The sequence below is a fragment of the Anabrus simplex genome, chromosome 2 (genome assembly GCF_040414725.1).
Source record: "Anabrus simplex isolate iqAnaSimp1 chromosome 2, ASM4041472v1, whole genome shotgun sequence".
Taxonomy (NCBI): domain Eukaryota; kingdom Metazoa; phylum Arthropoda; class Insecta; order Orthoptera; family Tettigoniidae; genus Anabrus; species Anabrus simplex.
In genome coordinates this window covers 90,683,351-90,703,360 of record NC_090266.1, presented here as the reverse complement: position 1 = coordinate 90,703,360, position 20,010 = coordinate 90,683,351, and the positions used below count along the sequence as shown (strand labels likewise).

The 20,010-nt window shown below is 37.4% G+C and overlaps 1 protein-coding gene across 1 annotated transcript in view; it reads left to right on the top strand.

Annotated features, from left to right (window-relative positions):
* The window catches only part of LOC136863424 (stress-induced-phosphoprotein 1), a 153,916-nt gene that overhangs the window by 70,740 nt on the left and 63,166 nt on the right, over positions 1-20,010 (top strand). Inside the window, exon 2 of the mRNA XM_068225942.1 lies at positions 7,747-7,931. Within this exon, the coding sequence (XP_068082043.1) occupies positions 7,765-7,931 (167 nt within the window). The 5' untranslated portion in view covers positions 7,747-7,764. The remainder of the gene's footprint in view (positions 1-7,746; positions 7,932-20,010) is intronic.

The window sequence follows — 20,010 nt, the reverse complement described above, 5'->3', positions numbered from 1 at the left end:
GAAAAGAAGACAGCCTGGCGAAAATAGAACCAAGATCAAACCGAAGAAAGCAAAAAGAAGTATCTCAACAGCAAACGGAGATGTAAGAAGGTGGTAGGAGAAGAAAGGAGAAGAGTTGGGAAGAATTTACACAAAAATTGGAAGTGGATGTAAATAACAATAAAAGGATACTGTTATAAGAAGTAAGAGGATAGAAAGAGTTACCACAAAGCTAGTGAAAAAGGAAGATGGGGAACTGTTACCACACCCAGAAGCGATAAAGGGAAGATGGAAGGAGTATTTTGATAAGCTATTGAGTGTGAACAACTTTACAGGGGAGACAGAAGCAATAAAAAAGAAATGGCGTATGGCTTTTAGTGCCGGGAGTGTCCGAGGACAAGTTCGTCTCACCAGATGCAGGTCTTTTGATTTGAAGCCCTTAGGCAACCTGCGCGTCGTGATGAGGATGAAATGATGGTGAAGACGACACATACATCCAGCCCCCATGCCTGCGAAATTAACCAATTAAGGTTAAAATTCCCGACTCTGCCGGGAATCGAACCCAGGACCCTATGACCAAAAGCCAGCATGCTAACCATTTAGCCATGGAGCCGGACACTGAAGCAATACAGTGTGAGGACTCAACAACAGAGGATGACATAACAGTGCTTTAGGTAGAGTTAGCGGTATAAAAGATGAAGTTGGGAAAAGCAACAGGGATAGATGAAATCAGTGTGGAAATGATAAAGGCTGCTGGGCCTGTTTGTATGCAATGGTTGTACCAACTACTAAAGTGTATGTGGAAACAAATGTGTACGAGAAGACTGGGAAAAAAGGGATAATAATACCAGTGTTTAAGAAAGGGGTCAAGAAAGTTTGTGGCAACTATAGAGGAATCACACTTATATCACAGGTAATTAAAATACTGAAAAGGATATTAGAAAGAAGAACAAGAAGAAAGATTGAAGGAGAGTTACAAGAGAAACAATATGGCTTCAGGAGTGGAAGATCTACAGTGGACCCAATCTTTAGCATGAGGCAGCTGATGGAAAAGAACTGGGAATATGGAAAGGATCTGGTCATGGCTTTCATAGATATAGAAAAGGGATATGATAATGTCCCCAGAGAGAAGGTTTGGGAAACCATGATTAAAAAGAGACTTGGAAGAAAAATGTTAGAAATGGTGCAAGCAATGTACAACTGTGTTAGCAGTGTACTGACCCCAGTTTAAAAGACAGAATGGTTTAGGAATAAAACTGGACTAAGACAGGGGAGTGTGCTGTCACCTTTTTTGTTTATTATGGTCATGGACAAAATTCTAAAGGGAACAAAGGAAGCCTATGGAGATAAAGAAATGAAGATACTGCTATTTGCAGATGATGATGTGATCTGGGGAAAGGACAGCAAAGAACAACAACAACTAGATGTCCTGAATGAAAAATTTGTGAAGTATGGCATGAAAATCAGTACAGAGAAAAGCAAGACTATGGTGATGTCGAGAGGGGAAAGGCAAGGAAAAGGCACTGTGAAAATCGGAAGTCAGAGTCTGGAAATTGTGGACAGCTTTAAATACCTAGGAAGTGAATTAATGCAAAATGCTAGGGTGGACATGGAGATTAGCAGGAAGGTACAGGAGAGCAATGCATTCTACCAAAGTGTAAGAAAACTTATTTGGAGCAAAGAAGTACCGAGGAAAAGTAAAGAGATAATGTACAAAATGTACTTTGTATCCATACTGACTTATGCATCTGAGACTTGGACTTTGACTAGCAGGCAAGAAAGTAGAATTCAAGCCAATGAGATGAAATTCCTAAGAAGTATGATAGGAAACACAAGGAAAGACAGAGTGAGAAATGAAAATTTTAGGAAGTAAGTTGGAATAGCAAAGCTAAATGAATGATTTGAAAAGAATAAACTAAGGTGGTTTGGACATCTAAAGAGGATGGAGGAGAATAGAACTCCAATACAGATGCTGGAGGCAAAGTGCGAGGGCAAGAGAGCAAGAGGAAGACCTAGAACAAGGTGGATTGAATCAGTGAAGAGCGGCATAAGAAGACTAAAATTGGACTGGGACAAGGTCATGGAAGAGGAATGGTGGAAGGAAAGAGGAAGATGGAGAAGTGCCATAAATACCCCAACCCGGCAGGAGTTGGATGATGGGAAATTATGATGATGACACAGTTTGCACATGTTAATTAATTTTATGGGAAAGCCAAACTCCATCATGATATTCCACAGTCCTTCTCTATGGATTGAACCATATGCCTTGAAAAAATCTGTAAAGAGATAATGAACAGACTCCTTGTGGTCCCACACCTTATCATTAATAGTCTTAATTGCAAATATGTTGTCTTTAGTGGATCTGTTACTACAAAACCGGTTCTGATAGTCCCCAATAACATTTTCAGCAAATGGTTTTAAATGCGTAAAAGAATAAACGGCAGGATTTTGTGGGTTGTGTTTACAAGAGATATACCACGGTAATTTTGAAGTTGTTCTTTATTCCCTCCTTTATGAATTGGGACAGTAAGTGATTCGTGTCATTCTTTTGGAATAACTTCATCATGCCTTATCCTTAGAATGATCTTATATATGTATTTATGTAATCTTTCTCCACCATATTTAATAACCTCAGCAGAAATGTTGTCGCTACCTGAAGCTTTATTGTTTTTTAAACATATAATACTTTGTAATACCTCTTTATATGATGGCTCTGGTATTTGTTCGTCTGATGGGGAACTAGATGGTTTACCAATACAGGTTTCTGGATCTGCACAATTCAGCAAGGAATCAAAGTATTCCTTACAGTAATTTAATAATTTGTCCTGATCAGCAATTAAATTTCCAGACTGAAATGGAATGGCATATGGCATTTAGTGCCGGGAGATCCCAGGACGGGTGTAGCTCGCCAGGTGCAGGTCTTTTGATTTGATGTCCGTAGGAGACCTGCATGTCGTGATGAGGATGAAATGATGAAGACAACACATACACCCAGCCCCCGTGCCAGGGAAATTAACCAGTGATGGTTAAAATTCCCGACCCTGCCGGAAATCTAACCCGGGACCCCTGTGACCAAAGGCCAGCACGCTAACCATTTAGCCATGGAGCCGGACATTTCCAGACTTATCTCCCATAATACTTGATCTTGGTTGAAATCCTTTTTTAATTGTGTTGACAGTTCCATACATCTTGTTTATGTTCTTGTTTCTGTAGTCATATTGGATTGATTCTATTTGTTGTCTCAGGTAGACTTTTTTCTTTCTGCAGATTAATTTACTACATTCTTTCTCTGTTTCTCTGTATAGTTCCTCAGCATCTATATCCTTATTAGACTGCAGCCACTTATTATGCCATATTGCCACTTCATTTACTACATGTTAAATATTGTTATCTGCTTTATGTCCCACTAACTACTTTTCCGGTCTTCGGAGATGCTGAGGTGCCGGAATTTAGTCTCGCGGGAGTTCTTTTACGTGCCAGTAAATCTACCGACATGAGGCTGACGTATTTGAGCACCTTCAAATACCACCGGACTGAGCCAGGTTCAAACCTGCCACGTTGGGGTCAGAAGGCCAGTGCCTTAACCGTCTGAGCCACTCAGCCCAGCTAACTACATCTTGACATGCCTCATTGAACCATTTCTTTTTCTTACTAACACCTTTTGGTATCTCTTTCATTGCTACTGTTGTCATGATTTGTTTCACGTTATTCCACATTCGTTCACAAACTTAGTCATTTGTTTCATCAATGTCTTCTATAGGATCTTCTCCCAGAATATCAAATCTGTTTGTCATTTCCACATCTTTCATCCTGCTTCGGTTTCTCAATGTCAACTTTGCATCTTTCCTCAGTATGTGACATTAGGTTTTCAATTTAGTTTTAACAGAAGCAATTACTGTATATTGTGATCCGATCCCATCTCAGCTCCTCTGTAAGCTTTGTTATCGGTTATGGAGCTTCTATGCCTGTTTTAGTACATGATCTATCTGATTGGCAGTCTAACCATCACACGAATACCATGTTTCTGTATGTATTTTTGTTTATATGGGAAGGTGGAACTCCACACATACATGTTTGTGGATGTAGCAAAATTGATTTGTCTAATGGCATTATCATTGCTTCCATCATACAGACTTTTCCTTCCTATTGTTGGCACAAAAATTTCTTCCCTTCCAACTTTTGCATTGAAAACACTCAATCATTTTGACATCATGTTTGGGCAATTTATTCGACAGTTCTAACAAATCCTCATAAAAGGAGTCTTTTAACATGAACATCCTTGTCATTGGTGGGGGCATGGCAGTTTACCAGTGATATGTTAAACCATTTAGAGTGTACCCTCAAATAGCATAGTCTTTCATTCACATGTTCAAAGGACAGCACTGACGATACTAGTGAATTTTGGACACAAAATGCAATACCAAATTTGTGGGGTCCAGTTTCTTTACTACTCTTAAAAATTGTATACTTCTCCATGTCCAGTATACCATCACCTAATAATCTAGTCTCTTGAATTGCAGAAATTCCCACTCTATACTTCTCCAACTGTTGACTGAGGATTTTAAAAGATCCAGGTTTATACAGGGTTCTTACATTCCAAGTTCCTATTCGTAAAACTGATTTCTATTGCAGGGTCGTCATATTTTGATGTCCATTCTTATTCATCCGAGGCAAATGTGAGGTATTTGTGACAATCTTTTTTTATGCAGTAGAGCCGTTAACCCTATGTGCAACCCCCAGCCTGGAGGGCCAGGGACTTCTCTGTCAAGATTGCCATACTTTAGCCGAGTAGTCCCAGTTTTAAGGTGCCAGGTACTCGCCCTCACCCCTTTCTATTAGAATAGGATTTGCTAGTTATAATGTATAGCAGGTGGTCTGTCAGCCAAATATTTCTTGAATTTTAGCAGGTACACTTACTTGACATGAGTGCACCCCGCAAAGGTTCTCAACCAGCCAATGCTTGGGATACCCATTCAGGTCTTTAATGGAGTAGTTTCCCGTTCCCTTCTCCATCCTATGCCATTGGCCATCTAGTGCCTCTTGTGCCTTTAGGAGCAATTTCTCACTCCAAGGACAAGAGAGTGCCCTTCCTTCTACCCGCTCATCTGCCCTCCTAGGAGGTTGTTGGCATTTGGTAGAAGGTGGCCTCCTTATACCAGGAGATACTCAGTCCCTGCGTTTGTTAGTTGCCTGTATATTATATATACACACACACAACCGTTGCCCCCTCTATACCACAGGGAGGTGAATGTCAGGATTTCACCGTCATTGAAGCTGAGACCAAAAGGCATTTCCCAGTTCCTTTGGTTCTTTAGAGAGGGATGAAGTCAATGAAGATAAACATTTTGCATTGATGTTGGCTCCAATGTTAAGGAAATTAAGTGAAGAACAAAAACATTATGCTAAAGTTGGAATTTGAAATGTCGTGCAGAATGCCAGATATTTCAATCCTCATTCACAACCAGCCTTTTCACAGTCAGTGGTCAACCAGCTCCTAGTCAAAATCAGTATACATATGGTCAAACTGTTAATCAAAAGCTACATCTGCATTTGCAGAATACTATATCATTGCAGAGTTTTTACCATAATTTTTTGGCAAACCATCTTCTGCAAGTCGGCGTGATCTGTTTGATTCATCAAACTAGTAAGACAATCGACAATGGTTAATTTGTATCAGCAAAATTGTAGGTGACTAAATGAAACAGGTTGCCAATATCCTTCCTTATTGCATATCGCAACACACTATGTTGATAAATTAATAAAGAATAATTTATTATAATATACAACTACAGTACATAAATTTTGAATACATTTTATTCCATGAGGATTGGTCTAATTTAATGTATACTTTAATATTTTATAATTTTTTTACATATTGGCTTTTTTAATCATTTTTCCTTAATATTTCATAATTAAAATAACTCTTGAATGCATGGGTTTACCCAATAAAAATCTTTACGGTAAGAACATTAAATTTTATTTTTAAAAATTATGATGTAACAAATTTATTGCCATGGGGATATTAAATCGAAGATCTTTGTATTGTCAGTCTGTGAGCTTCTATCCAGCCACTTGGGCTTAAAAGTAAACATATGCCCAACTTGCATTTTATTATATATAATTTTGTAATTTTACTTACCTTAATGTTACTGCCAAACGTTCTTCTGGTGGTATGAACTTTCTTCACATCATATCTTTATAGATTATTGATGGACCGTCCGGCTCCGTGGCTAAATGGTTAGCGTGCTGGCCTTTGGTCACAGGGGTCCCGGGTTCGATTCCTGGCAGGGTCGGGGATTTTAACCATAATTGGTCAATTCCGCTGACATGGGGACTGGGTGTATGCGTTGTCTTCATCATCATTTCATCCCCATCACGATGTGCAGGTCGCCAACGGGCGTGAAATCAAAGGAACTGCATCTAGCGAGCCGAACTTGTCCTCGGGACACTCCCGGCACTAAAAGCCATACGCCATTTCATTGATGGACCAATTATTCCCAACAGTTCTTCAGAACTACTTTGACATTCAGTAATATTGGAAAAGTTCTCAGGGAGCTCACATAAATTGTCGAATAACTTGTAAAACCGCTCTTGCAATAATCTTTGACTTGTTATAGGATGTATGATGTTTGCATTATTTACTTCTTGCTCAAAGCAAAATTGTTATTTCACAAGTAGTTTCAATGACGTCCATTGGTAAACTGTCTTCATTTAACAATTTATCTGTCGCAGAGTGTGCACCTTGTAGATTTTCTGTGACAGTGACTTTTTGGTTGCTGTGACTAGAAATCACTAGTGGAGACCGAGTCTTAGGAAGGCCATATTAAATTCACAAGAACTATTTCACATGTAAGCTAGTAGTTGACATCCCTGTAAAATATTGAAAAATCTTTACTTTCCTGATCTAGTGGGTCAAGCTGAGTGACTCAGTTAGTTGAGGCGCTGGCCTTCTGATCCCAAATTGGCAGGTTCGATCCTGGCTCAGTCCGGTGGTATTTGAAGATGCTCAAATACATCAGCCTTGTGTCGGTAGATTTACTGGCACATAAAAGAACTGTGGGACTAAATTCTGGTACCTCAGCATCTGCAAAAACTGTAGAAATAGTTAGTGGGATGTAAAGCCAATAACATTATTTATTATTATTTGTGGTCTAGTGGTTTCCACCATACACAACCTTGGCGGAATCATGCACTACACAAAGAAAAGGCAAATAAAATATTATAATATCAGAGTTTTGAAAATCACTTCATGTTTTAGGATATAAATATGAATCCACACCTGAAGGTCCTTAGCAAAAATGACAAGCATTTGGCACTATGCCAGGTCTCACTAACTGTGAAATAGATAATAATGGAGTCAGGCCACCAGTCCTGCCAAGTGGGTCAGGGTTGCCACTTGTCCTCATAGAGAAGTAAATGACAGTGGCCTTGGGTTCAATAACATGGAATATGTGTAAATTATTCCTTGTTACTGTATTTGAAATTATTTGCCCAATTTTCAGCTACTGGCATAGTATCAACAACTGGTACTTTTACCCTGACAGTTGTCATGAACATTGTAACTGGGACTGATTACCTATTCTCTTTTCAATAAATAAAATACATACATACATACATACATACATACATACATACATACATACATACATACATACATACATACATACATACATACATACATACATACATACATACATATTACCATTTAATTAGTTTTTATCTGTGAGTCAGTTGTGTGATTGTGTTACCAGTACTTATTGTTTGCAGGTACTGTATGCTGAAACTATGCAAGGTCTTGAAGAACTAGGAAAAAAAGGTTACGAGAAACAGTTATGGGGTTCATATGAAGAAGCGATAGCAGTTTACACAAGTGCTATCAGAAAATACCCCAATGATCCTAGATCATACAATAACAGATGCCTGTGTTACTTGGAACTGAAAGAATATGATAAGTAAGTACATTTTCTTTAATATTAAGTCTTAAATGGATAGGTAGGAACATTGAAAGAAACACTTCTCCTTTTTCCCCTTTTCCTGCACTGATGTGTCAAGGTGTTTATCCTATTCATGCTCCTGTCTTACTATGTATGACTTGATTTGCATGTCGTGTTTGTTCCTTTTCATAACTTAGTTTTCTGTATTGCTGCAACTAGCCTGAAAAAGCAAACTTACTAATTATTTATCTTCAGCCTAGTTTCCAAGTGGGAAACTAATAACTTTCTGTATTAAATGTACTAAATTTAATAAAGAAAATAGCAAAATGAAAATAAGGAAGTTACAACTTACTTTCTAACTTATTTGTAAAATATAGAGCCTCTGGAGTAGCATCCATAATCCAGAAAATGTTCACGGTAGGAAGATAGGGGACATTCCTTGATAATATATTGAATGATTTATATGGGAAATCAACATTCACATGTTGGACAGAGGATTCCTCCTCCCCTTCCATACACTTATACAGCAGTCAGCACATCTACCATGATTTGTTCTAGTTTTTTTTTTTTTTCTCTAGTTGCTTTACGTCGCACCGACACAGATAGGTCTTATGGTGACAATGGGAGAGGAAAGGGCTAGGAGTGGGAAGGAAGTGGCCATGGCCTTCATTAAGGTACAGCCCCAGCATTTGCCTGGTGTGAAAATGGGAAACCACGAAAAACCATCTTCAGGGCTGCTGACAGTGGGGTTCGAACCCACTATCTCCCGGATGCAAGCTCACAGCTGCACACTCCTAACCGCACGGTCAACTCGCTCGGTGATTTGTTCCAATCCTTTTCAGCATCGACCACATTCTGCATGGCGAATTTAGATTGAGAATACTATGTGTTTGAGAGGAGTAACTGTTAGTCCATTCTTGCTTCCAGGCCAGAGTGAATACTTGCAATATTTTCATGGATCTTGCACCTGATACTGTTAAAACAGTAACCACCACCACCACCACTCTGAATGTTTGTAAGGTTTCTTTCCCACTCCAGCAATGCCAACTGGCTTCCATTCTCAGACTTGCCTGAGAGGAAGGACAAACATTGGTAGTCATCTTTTCATTCATTCATTCATTCATTCATTTATTTAGCTTCCATAGACTGTACAATTACATATTTTGAAATATGCCAACAGTATAGGAGTTGTCAAGTGATTTCCTAATACTAACAATAATATATGCACAACAATGAACATTTTGAAAAATAAGAACAGAAACACCACATACCTCAATGTTAGGACAGCACATCTTAATTTTTTTAAATAATATTAATAACCAATATTTACAAGACAAAATAAAAATATATTGGTGTGGTGTTAATAATGTGAACATAGTCAATGTGACATTAACATATTTTTAAGGCTATATACTAGATTACAAGTTAATAAGTAGTAGCATCATTACCAGCACTTCATCATGTATTCTTCTGTACTGTAGAAGCAGCTACTCAGCAGGAGATTTTTTAAAGCTGTGGTAAATGAACTGACGGGACTAATATCTTTAATCGTATTTGTAAGCTTATTATACAATCTGATTCCAACGGAGTCTACATGTCTCAAGGCAATGGTTTTACTCTTGTGTTCGATAAAAATATTATTTCTTGTTTGCGTCTGGTAATTGTGATTGTCAAAATTCTTTCTGAAGTGATTAATATTTTTTTTCACGTGTAGAATGCATTGCATGATGTATATACTTGGTACTGGGAGTATCCTTAGTCTCTTAAATAATGGTCTGCAATGATCTAACCTGTTACGTCTCAATATAATTCTGATAGCTCGTTTCTGTATTCGAAAAATAACATCAAGATTTGATTTGTAACAGCCCCAGAGACCAATAGCATAAGTGATGACTGAATGGAAATATCCAAAATATGCCATTCTAACATATTCTTCACTACAACTATTAGACAAAATCCTTAAGGCGAAACAAACAGAACTCAGAGACTTCCCTATTTTTTTAATATGACAATCCCATCTTAATTTTTCATCTATATGGACACCTAAAAATTTTGTGGTCAACGTATTTTCAATTGCATTTGCACTTAATAAAAGGTTGTGTTTTTTTTGCAGTTTTGTCATGGTAGTTAGATGCCTTGAATTCCATGTATTGGGTCTTTTTAAAGTTCAATGTTAATTTGTTTTTCCTGAACCATGATTCTAACCTAGACAGGACTGTATTTGCTGTAGTTTCTATAGACGTAGGGTCAGGATTATTAATAATTATGTTTGTATCATCAGCATACAGAACTGCTGTTTCTACTTGATTATTGTGAGGAAGATCATTCACATAGATCAAGAAAAGAACGGGCCCCAAAATACTACCCTACGGAATACCTAAGTCTATGCTTTTTACCTGAGAGTGATATGTCTCATTATGCTCTTTACTGTTACAATGTGTAATTTCAACAAACTGGGATCGTTTATTCAGGTATGATCTAAACCAGTCATTAACAATTCCTCTAACTCCAATCTGATATAATTTGTGCAACAATATTTCATGATCAACAGTATCAAATGCCTTTGAAAGGTCAAGAAATAGTCCTATCACAGTTTCATCATTGTCAAGAGCATTTACGACCAACTGTGTAAAATGTGATAAAGCAGACAAAGTACTTCTGCCAGCTCTGAACCCATGTTGTGCATTATTTAACAAGTTATATTTGATTAAAAATTTAGTAAGCCGATCTTTCATAGCACATTCAAATATTTTTGAAATAACAGTAAGTATTGATATTGGTCTGTAGTTATGTAAATCGTGTAAGTTTCCACTTTTAAAGACTGGGATAACTTTAGCTATTTTTAGGAGATTAGGAAACTGACCACTAGAAAATGATTCATTGATGAGATAAGTTAAAGGCTGTACCAGATAGGGAGCACATTTTTTAATGAGTTTTGTGGGAACTTCATCTACACCTGTGGAAGTTTTGTTCTTCAAAGATTGTATGATTTTAAAAACTTGCAGTTCTGTTACTGGAGTTAACTGCATAGAGTTTTGCACAAAGGTTGGAAGTTCTGGTAATACATCTGATTTATTTGCATTTTCAAGTTTGTATGGTAGGGATAGAAAGAAATCATTTATATAATTAGCCAAATGATGAGGGTCATTCATTTGTATTCCCTTATCATTTTTTATGGCAGCAACTTTATTTCCAACTGCATGTCTGTTGGTTTCTCCCTTGATTACCTTCCATATGGTTCGTGATTTATTGCACGACTCTTTAACTTTCCTGTTATTGTGCATTATCTTAGCCATCCTAAGAACTCTTCGATAGACTGATTTGTAGTTTTTAACATACTTACAAAAAACCTGGTCACAACTCTGCTGTGAATCTACTTAGTAATTTACATTTTTGACTTGAGATCCGTATACCCTTCGTGATCCATGGCTTTTTTTGAAGATTCATTAATTACTGCAAGTTTTTTTGGAAAATGTAATTCAAATTCCATTAAAAAAAAATGCTTAAAAAGGTTCTATACTTTTGGTCAATGCTATGACCGAATGTTATTGGAGTCCAGGTCTGAAGTTTAAGGCTTTCAATGAAACTGCCACATGCAGCTGCAGAGAAAAAACGAGTTAATTGTGCTTGCTTTATTTTGGTTGAATGCTTGCTAGCATTCTCAAATTCTAGTTGTAAAATTTGAGCATGATGATCTGATAATCCAAAATTTATATTGGATGCTTGCATTTTAGAACAATGGAAATTAATACAAATGTTGTCTATTGTTGTAGCTGAGGTGGCAGTTACCCGAGTGGGTGTAAAAATTAAGTGTTTTAGATTACAGCTTTGAAGAACATGCAGTAGTTGTGATGTTGATGGAAGGTTTTCTTCAGCAAAATCTATGTTAAAATCACCACAAAGTATTACTTCTGCGCTGCTATTCCTACCGAAAATGTTATGAAGGACTTGATCTAATTTTTCTAAGAAAATCTCCACATCAGCATCCGGTGAACGGTACACGGTTAACAGAATTACCCTTTTACCATAGGGAAGCTTAAATTCCACTGAAGTTAGTTCAAAATCTAATTCAGAATTATGCACTTCAAGATCCTTCCTTTCTTTACATTCAATTCCTGACTTAGCAAAAATACAAACTCCCCCATGCTCTTTATTAACCCGACTGTAATTACTTGCCAGATAATAACCTTCAATATTAATGAGTTCAAGTTCATCATTATTACACCAATGTTCATCCAAACAGATAAACATAACATCCTGTATTGAACTTAAAATTACTTGTAATTCTAAAATTTTATTTTTAAGACATTGAATGTTCTGATGAAATATTTTGAACCGCCTATTCCTACCCTCCAAGTCATTACCGGTATTTAATTCTGGACCCACATTTTCGATTGAAATGTTATTGGGTCCAGAATCTAACACACGTTTCCCGGACTAGGTAGTTCTAGGACAGTCTTTTCCTGATCTTTACTTGTAATGATGTTACTTATTAACTTGCTTACATATTGCTTCCCAAGTCCATTCAAGTGCATGCCATGCCTCGTATGAGATGTTCGGTTTAATTTACTAATGTCTAACAGTGTAACATTTTTGAAATGACTACATATTTGCCTGAATTTCTCATTTGTGTCCTTGACAGCTTTATTCACAATTGACCAGTCTGTTAAATCATGTCTATGGGGTACGTTTGTCACTATCACATTTGTATGGGTCAGCTTACCTAGAGTCCTTTTCAGAATACTTGCAGCCTGATGGCCTTCATTTCTTGCTACGTCGTTGGTTCCACCGACAATAACTATGACGTCGTTTGACGAGAGTTTATCAGCATTTCTCAAGAGGGGTTTCACTACTTCTGAAAAGGGGGCACCTGGTTGAATAACACCTGTCACTTCACTGTCGGCTCGCAACTCTGCTATATTTGCTAAAAGGCCTCGACCGTGACTATCACCAAACAGTTTCACTTTCTTCTCCTTCCTTACTTTCTTGATCACGTTATCGGCGTGAATTCGGCGTTTTTTCGTCGATGAACTCGCATCTCGGGAGAAAGAAGTGCTTCCTTGCTCTTCCCGAACTTCGTGTAAAATGCTGAATTTGTTCGTTACTATAGGTTGATTTCCAGATGAATTAGGCCTAGTTAGCGACACTTTCCTGTGCCGCGACGTAACCTCACTCCACGACGCGCCAACACCATCGCATTTTTTTAGTTTTTCCACCACTTCAATCAGATTTGTCTTTTCAGATCGTAACTTTTTAATTACAAGGTTTGCTTCTACCAAATCCTTATGTAGCACATCTTCAAAGCATTCTTCCATTCGGTGCATGCCAGACCACCAGGCTTTGCTGGCATGCATTCAATGCAAAGAATATTTCATGGAATTAAGTATTATTCATTGCATCCAGCAAATGTTCAACCGTACTCAAAGTAGTTTAACCCATTCACCTCGGATGACAAGGTAGGATCGCCAAATCTGTAATGGCCTTCAATACGGCTGATAGGTCTTGCCCGCCAAGCACCGGGTGTTATATTTCTGTTTGTAGATTAGGTCTCCTGCAAGTCACTCCAATGTTTAAGGGTGTATGAATAGTATTTGTTATTATCTCTTCTTTGTTTACTTTAAGTATTTTAGTTAGCAACATTATTCTTTTAGTTCACACTATGGCTTGGGGCAGCAAAAATGATTGCATTCAAAGTCTCCTTGAAAGTGTTTGAGTTAGTGGATCAGAAGAAAGTAAACATGATAATGAAGATAGTGCATGTGAAAACAATACATAACAAAATTTGATGAAGATTTTTTTTTTCTAATTTGGTGATGCTGATTGTGAGTAAAAGGGTAGTTTTTTCTCCATTATCAATATTTTAGATGTTATAATGAATTTTTCAGTTTTCTTAAATGTTACTAATTGTACCTCAAAAAGGGGGGAAGAATAAGTGCAAAAACACTGAATTAAACTGAATTTTCTTACAACAAGGGTGTCATTCAAAAATGTATGTCAGAATGGCTTTTCTTCTTATGTTCTTTTGACTGCTCTGCATGCACTATATGCCATACATAGTTTCTCATTATAGTACAGTCCCAACATCCCAGATACCTTATTTTCATATGGTGAATATCCTGATGTAAGTATTCACAGTGTTCCTTACTTACAGCTACTTAATTTGGGCTAAAGAATCATCAGATAACCAGTAGTGCATTTCAAACCGACACCATCCTCAGGGTCCCTGAAACAACCCTTCAGACGATGGGTTTATAACCTTACACGCCTGGGAGTGAGGCCCCCCCAGGTGAGAAGGTTGGTAGCGTGTCCGCCCCCAAAAGGGAGTTAAAGCAAACACAGTGTGGAGGCCAAAAATAGTCAAGCGAAAGCAACAACACATAAGAATGCACCAAACAAGAGGAAAAGGCACACTTACCTTAGAAGGTGGAAGCAAGCAGAAAAGGCCGCAGTCAGAAAGTGAATAAGAAACGGTGGCAGTAGCAGTGCTTCTTTGATTTAGTGAAATGAAAATCCACGATTTGTAACACAAATAACTTTAATTCACTTAAGAAAACATGTTGCAATAAATTAAAGGTAAAAATTAAAATTATGCTTGAAATTAAAAATTCTTGAATGCTATTAAAACCTTCTGGATAACTCTAGCAAACTATGAAACATATTCAGTTTTGGAAAGCTTTAACAACAAACAAGTGGAAAACCAATTAGCTTAGTTAAAATAAAATGTTATTTAAATTGATAAAAGTTTACAGGAACAATAAAATATAAGTCAAATAGAATTGGTTTTAAAAAAATGCTGACCTCGATAAGAAAACTAGTAAATAAGAAGGATTAAAGCTTACCTATACGACCGGTTGCCTACCCTAAAATTAATGAAACTTATTATCTAGAAAATTATTAGGTCTAGGTTGTAGTAAAATTCACCAATAAGGAATCTCTTTTACATCACGGCAAGCCTACGCAAGGATAGTATATAATACCACCGAAACACGCGAATTCCCTTTTCAAAACATTACCAAACTGAGAAAAATGGCTGGCAAATTAAATTTAGGATCACTTTACACTTAGTGCACATGAAAATCAAACACATCCACATAAAGGAAGGTACAATTAAGTCACCACGGACCAATTAAAATCCAAGTTATCCCAACAATTAAATCAACAACATGTTGCTAAGGCAACAACAACAAAAACATGCCCACAAGGACACAAACGGACACAGAAATAGCCTTAAAAGGAAATATAAATTATAAGAGCCAGAATAAGCAGAACAGAAAGCAATAAGTAAACCCAAAACCCAACCCAAAAGAAGAAATTTAGAAGGTTAACCAAAATTAAACATGTCCTTGTGATAGCTCCCCATGCACATGAAGTTCTAGAAATATTTACCGGTTAAAATCATAGTTGCACTTAAAATTCATTTTGAGTAAATATCCACACTGCATTTTTCTCTTAAAACACCAAGAGGAAATTTCATTCGTCGAACACATGGTAACATATCGAACATACAGTCATTATACGAGTCGAAGGTTATAATTATTATTATTACCCCGGATAAATATCATCTTTGAAATATCAGTCCAAAATTATTTCTTAGAATTTTTCACAGCTCTTTTGAAGGTAGAATTCCCATGGGTAGATTAAGGATGAAACTTACACTTTTTGATCCAAGAACAATGAAGCAACGCTGAGGGCTACATACGGTTACCTTACATAGCCAGGCCAAAAGGAGAAGAAAAATGCCGATTAACTGCTCGTCGCAGAAATGTAGAAGTTATCGAGGCCACTACCAGGTTTTGAGGGCATCAAATGCCCAGAGAGACCTGGTTTTATCCCAGGTCAAAGCCGCCGACCCGAAGCATACTGCAGCTCCAACACACACGTCTTACTCTCATGGCAATTCAAAACAAACTCGTAGTGTCCCAAGCCAGAAAGCGTGGCTTCATCTCTTGCTGCTTGGACGTGCGCAGAATCACTCAGGCGGTCTCGAAAGTTCAAAGCTTAGTCACCAGAACGTACCACTTCATAAAGTGACTAGATATAATAATCAAAAAGTTTATACAAAGAGTAATTTTAATACCACCTATTCAATACAATAAATTGTATTGAATACAATACAATAAATACAATAAATTATATTGAATAAGTGGTATTAAAATTACTCCTTGTATAAACTTTGTGATTAGCTATTCTTCAATACGGAATAATGACGAGAATAATGGTTTGTAGATATGATAAACGAATTTGAACAAGAATGGCAAGATATTTCACATTAAATGTGATGCGATAATGTTAATTCTCAAAATTCATTGATACGAATTTCTAATGGTGCATATACCAGTCCTGAAGGTTTTCTGAGGAGGTTCGATACTCTAAATTCCGTCACACATTTTCGCTGACATTCTACAGCCAAGTGCATGGTAACTCTGTAGCAAATTTGTTATCAGTTACATATATTTCTCACTTCTCTTGTTGCCTAAAAACCATTGTGTTACCATTTTAAAAGCATCCCAAATATTTTGTTCATCAAGAGTCATTGCATCTACAAGTTCTTTACAATGTAACATCACACAAATCTGATGTCTGGTCAAAATTCCATCTTGCATTTTTATATCAGATAACTTGGGGACCGTTTGATGAGGTTCATTCGTCGCCATAAGACCTATCTGTGTCAGTGTGACGTAAAGCAAATGGCAAAAAAAAAAAAAAAAAAAAAATGAGGTTCATAGCCTCATTCTTGCTATCCAAACATTTGATGTTTTATTTGGGAGATAGTGGGTTTGAACCCCACTGTCGGCAGCGCTATAGATGGTTTCTCACATCACGAAAATGCTCTGCCTCTACCTTAATTAAGACCATGATCGCTTCCTTCCCAGTCTTAGCCCTTACATATCCCATCATTACCATAAGACCAATCGTATCTGTGCAACTTAAAGTTAAAAAACACCACTACAAAAGCAAGGATTTCATACATTTGGTAAAAGCATGAAGAATCCTTATGCCTCACCTTATATTTTGTTATTTTGCAGTATTTATCAAGCAAGTTATATTCCTTAAGGTGGGATTCAAGTTCAGCCTTTGATTTGGTTAGCTACAACTCCCTTGGAAGGTCATTCAGTTTATGTTGAGTAAAGAAATTGTGTAATACCAATATAAATGGTCCGTCATTGGACATTATAAATTTTCCAGCTTACTCATTCCTGGTTGCCAGCGTTTCACCCCCGTGTGCTAGGTTGGGCTCATCAGTTGGTACCTAGCACACTTACCAAGACATTGGCTAGTGAATACGGTGGAGGCCACTGCGTAGGCTTCTTAAGAGTCATCGGCAGTGCCAATGCACTATGAGAAACTTTGTCTCATTACCAAAAATTGATGTCTGCTTGGCCATTAGATGATAGAGATGTTGATTCCCATAGGGAATCTGAAATATTTGTCCCGAATGAGTAAATTTATAATACCAATATAAATGGTCCATTATTGGACATTATCAATTTTCCAGGTAACTCATTCCTGGTTGCCAGCGTTTCGTCCCTGTGTGCTAGGTTGGGCTCATCAGTTGGTACCTAGCACACCTACCAAGACACTGGCTAGTGCATACCGTGGAGGCCACCAGGAATGAGTTAGCTGTCAGACGACTGCCAGTTGCCTTAAAACCCTCAACATAAGCTAACATCTCAGCGGTCGAAGGGAATTCATCATATACTTGGCTAACCACTGAATGACAACAACATTCCCTTTCGACCAATACGCTCACCTCAACACGCCTAACAGCAAAGAGCCACGCCTATCACAAACTCTTACCACATCAAAGAAGATGGTCTAATGACATTTACACAGACTTCAATATAGCCTACGTCACCAACATTTCCAACTAATATTATCTCAAAAAGAACCAGGTCATACGAAAATTCTTCAAAAATCTATAAGCATATAAATGAAAATCAATATTTATTAACTTTAAGAACTAACGACCATTACCATTGCTCAACTTTCCATAAGTTTTCAACAACACACCATCTGACAACTAAATGGAATGTGTTTTCTGATTTTTATCTTTATTGTAATATCTTTTAATATGTCATAATCCTCAGACAGTTGTCATGTTTTTAGACTCCAATATTATCACAAATATTGTCAAGTAATAGCATACTACATTGTATATTGTAATTGTTTTTTAATGTTCTCGAATACATTTTACACAACATGGTTTTTAACAGCATTCATGAGTTATTTTCAATCAGGTACCTGATATATTCTTAAGATGAAAAATATGGCTGATGATGCCTACTATTGATAGGCAAAACATGTACCATCTAATATTTTAATTTCATGTCAACAATTTTTATAAGGACAATGTCCTAATTTTTAAGATTGTATTGTATTGAACAGGTGGATGAATAATAAAACATACAAGTGTTATGTAATAAGTGGTATGTTCCGAGCTGTCAGCGGAGAGATGGCGTGGAATGACATTAGTAGACGAATAAGTTTGAGTTGCGTTTATAAAAGTAGGAAAGATCACAATATGAAGATAAAGTTGGAATTCAAGAGGACAAACTGGGACAAATATTCATTCATAGGAAGGGGAGTTAGGGATTGGAATAACTTACCAAGGGAGATGTTCAATAAATTTCCAATTTCTTTGAAATCATTTAGGAAAAGGCTAGGAAAACAACAGATAGGGTATCTGCCACCTGGGTGACTGCCCTAAATGCAGCAGGATTGATTGATTGATTGATTTAAACTTAAAATGAAACTCTCCCTTTGAAAGATATTGTATTCTCGTCAATAGAAATATTTTCACCGGGTGTATAATGAAGCATTTTTTTTTTTAAATACTATTTGTTCAGGGCGTCAACTTATGAAGATCTTTTGCCCCTACTTGCACCATATGTGAGGAACCTGCGTGTATTATGTAAATGGCGGCAGTGTAAAGTGTTGAATGTGAGGAAAAGAATGTTAAGGATGACACAAACACCCAGTCCCCAGGCCAGGGATATTAATTATTTACAATTAAAAACCCCTGCCTTGCCGGGAATCGAACTCGGGGGCGCCGGGTGACAGGCGGACACGTTGCCCCCTACACCGCGGGGCCGGACCATAGTGAAGCATATACTTTTCTCTGATTTTATTTATGACAGGCTCTACATACTGAATTTTTCTGAGATGATCTTGATTTTGGGGAGGGTTTGTGAAATGTAGATTCCAAACGTGAGTAAAAATTCATCACGGGGAAATACGTTCTTAAAGAATAGTACCTTACTAACCCTTGCTTTAGGGAAATACTCAGTAATATCCATGAGGGGGTGAAGCCCCATGTTTATCACAACTCCTAAGAGTGCTTTTATGTCTGATTTTAGAGAACATTTCCATTCATTTAGCCTTAACTTCTGCGTGAGGGGGGTGTTCTTTTGTTTTTTTATGTCACTGTAGAGACAGGTTTCCTCACAAATTATATTCATCAAGTCATTGTTGAAAAATAGCTCAAAATACTCTACAGGCTCTGTATTACTATCAAAACTAGACGGAAGAACTGGACCAGGGTTTGTACCTAATAAGGGAACCCTATGACTAGGCCCCGGATCCCTATCAGACACATCTCTCCGCTCTGTATCACTGCTACCGTCAGACGCCACTCTGTCAATTATGTTGTTCTTGCTCCCACACTCGTTATTTTCACTTATTTCACTATCACTGTCAGAAAAACTAGTATCTGAAATATGATACTCACTCACATCCAAAGCAGACATGATTTCCTCATCAGTCCGTTGTCTTTTCTGCAAAATTATGTGAAAAGCATCAAACAAATAACAGAAAAACTAACACACTTTAATGCCTACGAATTATCACCTGCGCGCATCTGAATCAACAGCTGGCTGCAAATGTTTGTAAAGTCACAGAGGTCCCTAACAGTGATATCTGAGCCTAGCATTAACTAATACAGTGAAAATCGGCGCCAGTTTTGAATAAGAGCTATACCCAGATATATCCGTTCTCTGCTTGTGAACAACAGATCGGCTCTGGATATCAAAATCAAAATCTCTTTATTTGCAAATGAGGTGTTTACCTCGGTGGCAAATGGTACACTAAAGTACATTAC